Source organism: Pinus tabuliformis, chromosome 3_2 (genome assembly GCF_031772625.1).
Source record: "Pinus tabuliformis cultivar Carrire ecotype Pingquan chromosome 3_2, CPIR1, whole genome shotgun sequence".
Classification (NCBI taxonomy): domain Eukaryota; kingdom Viridiplantae; phylum Streptophyta; class Pinopsida; order Pinales; family Pinaceae; genus Pinus; species Pinus tabuliformis.
Window position 1 is genome coordinate 447,108,206 of NC_142302.1, and position 6,810 is coordinate 447,115,015.

The following is a 6,810-nucleotide window of genomic DNA, read 5'->3' on the forward strand; positions in this document are numbered from 1 at the left end:
TCTCTTTTATTTTGATAGTCATGATATGCTTGGGAATAAGGGTGATTGCCTCATGTGAAGGGGTATCGATCAAGATAACTTGGCTTTTGACTCCAGGATTCATCTCTTGCCTTTATTTTTCATTTTAACATTGGACATAGTCTCTTTTGTTCTTTCTTAGTGTAGCATCAACCTTTGGGCATTCCCAAGCTCCTTGTTCTCATGGGATGAGGAAAATAGGGGATCAGTATGAGCGACTAGCAATAACCAAATAAAAAATAAGGAGAATGGAGAATGAGATGAATGGAAAGTGTTAAGTATAGAAGGATATGGACACACCATCTCTATCTAGGCCTCTTATTTGTGCCCCTCCAATATAAGGAAAGAAAATCCCTAGGGTGGTTATGCTTGACCGGAGGGAATTGATGACCACCAAGGATAAATAAGGCAAGTGATATCCATCAAAAGTATCATGATCCATCATCCAATTTAGCTTCATATTCAATAATTAATGCCTAATACATATATTGTTATCACTTTTGGATGAAATATTAAGTAAGCATACCACTTATGAAAGGGTGACAACCCATTATATGTAGGAGCTAGGTATGAGATGAGAAAATTTGTAGTAGCTGAAGCATGAGATGATAGATGATATCAAATGTGAGGCTATGAAATGGCTATTATATTTGGACCCACTAGGTCCACATAAATCTGGATCTACACGTGCATCAAAGGAGAAAAAAATTCTCTTATGGTTACCCCTATAGCCTGAGGGATAATAGTCCAAGATATAGGTTTTGGAGAGGAACAAGCATTATCCTTCTCAATTTGGGTTTGGACTCTTGCACTAGCCCTAATGCCCATGTTTTCTACCCTTTGCACAATGTCAAAATGAAACTTTGGAAGTGAATTCTCTCTTATCCTTGGTGCCAAGGGTGAACTTTGGACATGGAGGTATAGGGGTTACACTAGATACCTTTGATATGGTTTAGGCCATTATTGGAGGTAGCGCCATTAAGGTGTGATAAATTGGGTTCTTCTTCCTTAAACGCATCTATGGCTTGCTTTCTTGGCATTGATCAAGTTGTTCCTTCTCCAAGGTGATAAAAACCTTTTTGTTTGCATGATTTGTTGTGGGTAGCTATTGCTCATCCACCATGATCTCCATTAACGTTACTACCATATCCTCCTTTCTCTTTTTCTTCGCATTAGGAAATATAATATTGAAGGATGAAATGAATACTAAAATGAGAAAAATGTGGCTCAAATGCAACAGAGAAAGACTATTTATATACAATGTTAAGACTTTCAAGATATAAAAGTGCAAGTGGACTGAATTATCCATATTTTAAATAAAAGGCTAATGTCCTCATCATCTTATCAAAAACATAATGGAATGGCGAGAAAAAAATTATTTTTTACACTTTTACATTCTTCTTGTGAGATCAACCATTACTTGAGATTGTTGTCCTCATTTTATAGACATTGGCATTTCATCTCTTACTATGTTTCCCATACATCCCCAACTCTTGCATAGCATGTTAATTTGACTTCTTAATAACTCATATGGATATTATTTGGTTGCACCATTTGTGGTATCTTCGTTTAACCTTTTGGATGGTTGATTTGTAGTAAGAAATTCTTGGAAATGGTGAATATATTAATGATTAAATAAATAAGTTTTCAAATTGTTCATTCACATGATCTCTCTCTATTGATTGCATGATAACATCAAATCATCATTACATTAATTGGCATTGTGTTTATATGATTAGTGGAACAAAAAATCCATCTTCCGTAAGGGGAGCGAAGGAGAATATGAGCAATCCCAAACACTTTTCAAATAAAAAATAGAAAAATTCATGTCCTTATTTAATATGTCTAAAAACTATCAATAATGAAATGAGTCATCTTTCTACACATTATTTTGTTATTATTGTGATAGTAAATATGATCATAATATGCAATGGTCCATATATATTTCAATCAAACAATAATTTCGATCTTTAAGTATAATTTAACTGCAAGAATGAATCTTTTGTTTTTTGTCAGGACAAGCAATAACATTCTTTATTACAAAGCCTTATAGAAGACATTAGGATTTGGAGATGGAGTTGTTGGAGAAGTATCCAATGTCGTGATGGCCCCTACTCTCAGAATGTAATGATGATATGTAGTAGTTGTCACTACTCTAAAGAATGGACTTACCTAAAATAACTTTTACAAGCATATACAAGAAGAAGATGATATTGAGAAAAAGTTTGTCAACCCCGGTGATTAGCACTAGCTTGTAAGTATGCATTCCTTGAAGATCTATATGTTTCATATTAAACTGGATCAACAATCAACTTTAAAATAAACTTAGAAAATGAATCGGCCACATAGGACTACAAAAAAACCTTAAATATTTATTAACATTAACATTGAAAATTTTATGGCTCTTTTTTAACTCTCATTTGATCTAAAAAAATTACATCAACATCATCTTAAAAACATAAAATTCACTATGATATGGTAAATGGCTTTATTTAGATGACTATGAATTTTACATAGCCTAATGAAGAAAGAATGAGTAATTCATATAATTCATTACATGATGTCAAGCTTGTAGCCCATTTTATGGATATGCATCTTGAATAAATATATACATCCTAAATATATCTATATGTCCAACTAATATTTTTGGAATGGTCACGCTATAAGCGCCACTTAAATGAACCCTATCTTTGATTCCTTTTGTTGCAACTTTGAATTTAATGGAAAAAATTTCAACAACAAAAATATGTCAACTGCTAAAAATTATAAATAAGCATAAATTAAACTCTACTTTAATAACATGGGAGTAGATAATACTATACTTGATAGTAGTATTTGAGAAAAAAGTGAAAATCAAGTCAAAAGTGTTGAATTATATCATAAGAGAGTATAAAACACATTATGACTCAAAACATGGAAAAGGAAAACAAAAATGTCAATAACTTTCTTCCCAATAGAATTCTTAAATAAAAAATCTCTATACCAGCTTTGATATACTTTGCAAAAATATTTAAAAAAAAAAAAAGCATGCTTTAGTTATGAGATCTTCCATATCATACACATTCATTACCAACTCACAATTAGAAAACTTTAGCATTTTCTCTTACCTCCTAGATAAAATAATACTTATTAACCAATCAAACCTCAAACTTTAACACAAGATATCCAAAGTTGTTTTTAACCATATTTTCCTTGGCTTGAGACTTGATTTCCATTTTACTCGTTTACTTTAAACATAGATATTGGTAACTTGAATAATAAAGGCTTGGTTTCATTAACAAATCCACATCTTCCAACAAAAGATATTATTAACTTGAATAACAAGGAGCCACTGTCGTGGCAGTGGTCCCTGCTGGGGTCTGCAGGGAATTACAAAACTTGGAACAGTGAATGCAAATATTAATGCACAAAATCATTTATTGAATTCAGCCTTAATAAACATTATGTTCTGTTCATTGAATTCAGCCTTAATAAACATTCTGTTCTGTTCAATCTTGACTGAAAAATTAGTAATTCATATAAGTCAATATTACATAGTAACAAAATAGCTATGGGGCCAGTTTCTTGACTGGACTATGTCCAAAGCACTTCTTGCTGCATCAGTTGCATGAGCAACAGCAATTCCTATCAGTCATTCCACATTTGTGCTTTCTAGCACGGTCATAATTTTGATGCACGGTTAGAAGCAAGCATTCGAAATCTTCAGCTCATTCATTCTCTATCATTTTGTGCGGCTCATACAAACTCCGTTTACCTACTTATGCTCTGCAATGATTAGTCAAAATCAGGAGGGATATGGAATCAAACACTAATTAAAGATATACATAATCAAGAAGAAGAACTTACTGGGAAGGTTCAGGCCAGGATAAAGCAAAAGAAGTCATATTATTAACATGATATGCAACTGCAAGAGAGCAGCAAACTTGTCAATAACTGTATGAACTCGTTAGTATCCGCGAGCATCCCAACAATTGCCGCATCAATGGCATCTTGATTCTCTGTTCTGGATGCTCTTGAAGCCATCAGGACAACAACACCCTTGTCATATCCTTTCGTGAAAACCTATTCATGACAACAATTAGTAATTGATACTTGTTTGAAGGAAACTAACAGCACTGGATCATCCAATATTACCACAATTATACCAGCGAAAAAGAGCTGGACAATAATGAGGATGGCATTGCCAGCTCCGAGGTCCCGGATGTCACCATACATTCCAGACAGCACGTATGCAACTGCCTCACCTATCGTGATGAGGACACCGAGTAACTTCTGAGCCCCATTACTACATCAAAACAACCAGACGCTAAGAGTTGAAATGTGCAAAGGAAAGAAAAGAAAGAAATCTTTTGTATTCGATATAATATCTTATGAAATGGCAACAACGAATAATATGGACTGCAATGTTACGTCATAACAAAGCCTCATCATAAGGAAAAATAACACATTATTCGAAGACCTCATTGCAAATCGTGGAAAATATGGATCGATATTTCCAACGAACCACGCAAGTCACTCAAAAACGCTCTATTTGGAGGCTAGCGAGAACAACAAAATTTGCAGATCATAAGAGAACTCAAAATCAACTGTCTTATAACAAAAAATGGCCACAATACTTACAGAAGAGCCCGATCTTCACGAACACTGTTATCCAACTCAATTATCTTGGATCCTGCCAAAAGCTGCATTACTAGGCCCGAAGTAACGATTGGGGTAATACCAAGCTCCATAACAGTTCCACGATTAGAAGCCAGAATTACACGCATCCAGTAGAATGGATCCGCCCCAGTTGCTGAATGTATGCCATATAGGGGCAACTGACTGCATACTAAAAAGATAAAAAGCGAGATTACAGTGTACAGAACCTTCTCTCTGAAGGGCACTTTTCTTTCAGCTGTCTGGACCTCGGGCAAGATGGACAGAAACGGCCTCACTAGATGAAGCACCCGAAACCCGCCACCACTTGGCATTTTTTCTTCTCGGAAGAGAAACCCAAGATATCAAGCTGCTGACACGCAATAACAGTCTATTGTTACCTTGAGATGACAAATCCCTCTCAAAAATGCCAACATAATAATGCACTATAACAACAACGAGACTACATTCAACAACCATGGCAGTATTGATAAAACGAGATAACTCAAACAGCTGGAGGTCATGTGGGCTGTAGTCAATAGGTAAATCAAGTGTGCCTTACGCAGTGACCTGGGTTCAATCTCCCAATGAACATGCTGATGTGTTAACATTCCCAATTTGCAAATGAAGTGCAAGTCTTGTGGTTTTATGAAATAGATACCCCTTACTCGTGGATTTGTAACCAAAGGTCGTCAACGTAGACTTAAACAGACAGGAAAAACAAACTAGAAACGAAGCTGTTATTCACGCGAAAAAACCAAAAAAAAGGATGAAACCCTGAGAATTTTGCAGAAAATTTTTCAAATGAAAACCTTAAAGCTCATGTTTCCAAAGACTCAAAACACACCAATCAGGTTAACAACTAGTTTATACTACTCAATAAGTGAACTTCAAAAACAGACACAACTCAGGGGACATTGGATATTCAAAGAAGCTACAGACTAATGATTTGAGAGGGCTCAAATTGCACACGCCAGGGGACTTCCGCGATAATCTTTTAATGTCGAATCAGGAAATTGAATATAATTTATAATTCGTGAAAAACAGGGCAGAAAAAATAAGGGCACGTACATACCTTACAAATATAGCTCCAAAAAACTCCAGATCTGCTGCCGGAGATCGCCGATCTGCACTGATTTCGCCTTAAAATTAAGCGTAAACACTCCTAAAACCCCTATACGTTCAGAATTAAGCGTGAAACCCCTTAAAAACCTGAAATGTTAAGGGCAGAACCATCGATCGAAACCAAACATGGATGCGCAGGCCAAGGGTTTCCGACTTGTAGGGAGCCCAGGTGCAGAGAATTCTGTCTGTCCTGCCTTCCGCCAAGTAATAAAAATTAAGATTTCCGCTCCAACCCAACAACGCTAAACACAGAAACACGTCAAACAATTTTACAACAAATTGTAATATTGGACACGCATCAAACTATTTTACAACAAACTGTAACAAACTATTAGAATATTTTTTGGCAACCGCCATGGAGGAGGCTGAACTAAAAACAGATAATGAAACCTTTGACATTCCAACTCTAGCAATTGCGAGAAAACTCAGAACACAGTCTTGGCCTCATGGTCGAAACCCTGGTCCAGAACCTAGAGATTATATGTCATATTATCGAAGTACCTCGCTTATAAAAGAAACCAGTTCCAAAAAAAGGGCGCGGCCTACCTGAGAACAATGACTCATAATGAGAAATCAACTTGCTCGCCTACAGATAGCACCAGAGCTGCCGCATGCAGAAAGCCCACTAGAGCTTCCGCATGCAGATAGCCATGTGGCAGTAAATTCTCTCTGAAGTTCGTGTCAGTGAATTATATGTAGTTTGGATATAAAAATCTTCAGTGAATTATATTTAGTTTGGATATAAAAATCTTTTGCACCAGAATATTTAGTTTGGATATAAAAAAAATTTGCACGAGAAAACCTTGGATAGCAGAAAAGTTGAATATCTTTTGCACTTGAAAACTTTGGATATCAGAAAAGTTTGCCGCAAGGACACGCAGAAGAGGTACCAAAAACTTAGGATATCTTACTTTTACCCGTCTTGAAACCTGCGAAGCCCGCAATAAGACCCTCAACTTTGTTGGCCAATCAGCAATTACAAAATAAATTTTATATTATTTTTTAATATGAAAACTTTGGTTAAAATTGTGA

The 6,810-nt window shown here is 35.6% G+C and overlaps 1 protein-coding gene across 6 annotated transcripts; it reads right to left on the reverse strand.

The window, feature by feature from the left end:
* Positions 1–3,481: 3,481 nt before the first annotated feature.
* Positions 3,482–6,499, reverse strand: LOC149181224 (protein transport protein Sec61 subunit alpha-like). Of its 6 annotated transcripts, none has more exons than XM_089416514.1 (5): positions 6,325–6,499; positions 5,729–5,972; positions 4,639–5,023; positions 4,153–4,303; positions 3,482–4,080 (listed from the first exon to the last, which is right to left on the reverse strand). In XM_089416514.1, exons 3-5 carry the CDS (start codon positions 4,986–4,988, stop codon positions 3,907–3,909), a joined length of 675 nt encoding a protein of 224 aa, XP_089272640.1. In that variant the 5' UTR covers positions 4,989–5,023; positions 5,729–5,972; positions 6,325–6,499; the 3' UTR covers positions 3,482–3,906. The 6 variants fall into 6 exon arrangements, with proteins under 6 accessions (XP_089272640.1, XP_089272639.1, XP_089272637.1 ...); XM_089416513.1 differs by having other exon boundaries at positions 5,729–6,020; positions 6,325–6,497; XM_089416511.1 differs by lacking the exon at positions 6,325–6,499 and having other exon boundaries at positions 3,482–3,772; positions 3,865–4,080; positions 5,729–6,318.
* Positions 6,500–6,810: the final 311 nt, after the last annotated feature.

Coding starts and splice junctions, on each gene's coding strand:
- LOC149181224 (XM_089416514.1), bottom strand. CDS start 4,988: ATGCCAAGTGGTGGCGGGTTTCGGGTGCTTCATCTAGTGAGGCCGTTT. Junction 4,304..4,638: donor CGTGAAGATCGGGCTCTTCT/GTAAGTATTGTG, acceptor GTTTTGATGTAG/TAATGGGGCTCAGAAGTTAC. Junction 4,081..4,152: donor TTTTCGCTGGTATAATTGTG/GTAATATTGGAT, acceptor TGTCATGAATAG/GTTTTCACGAAAGGATATGA.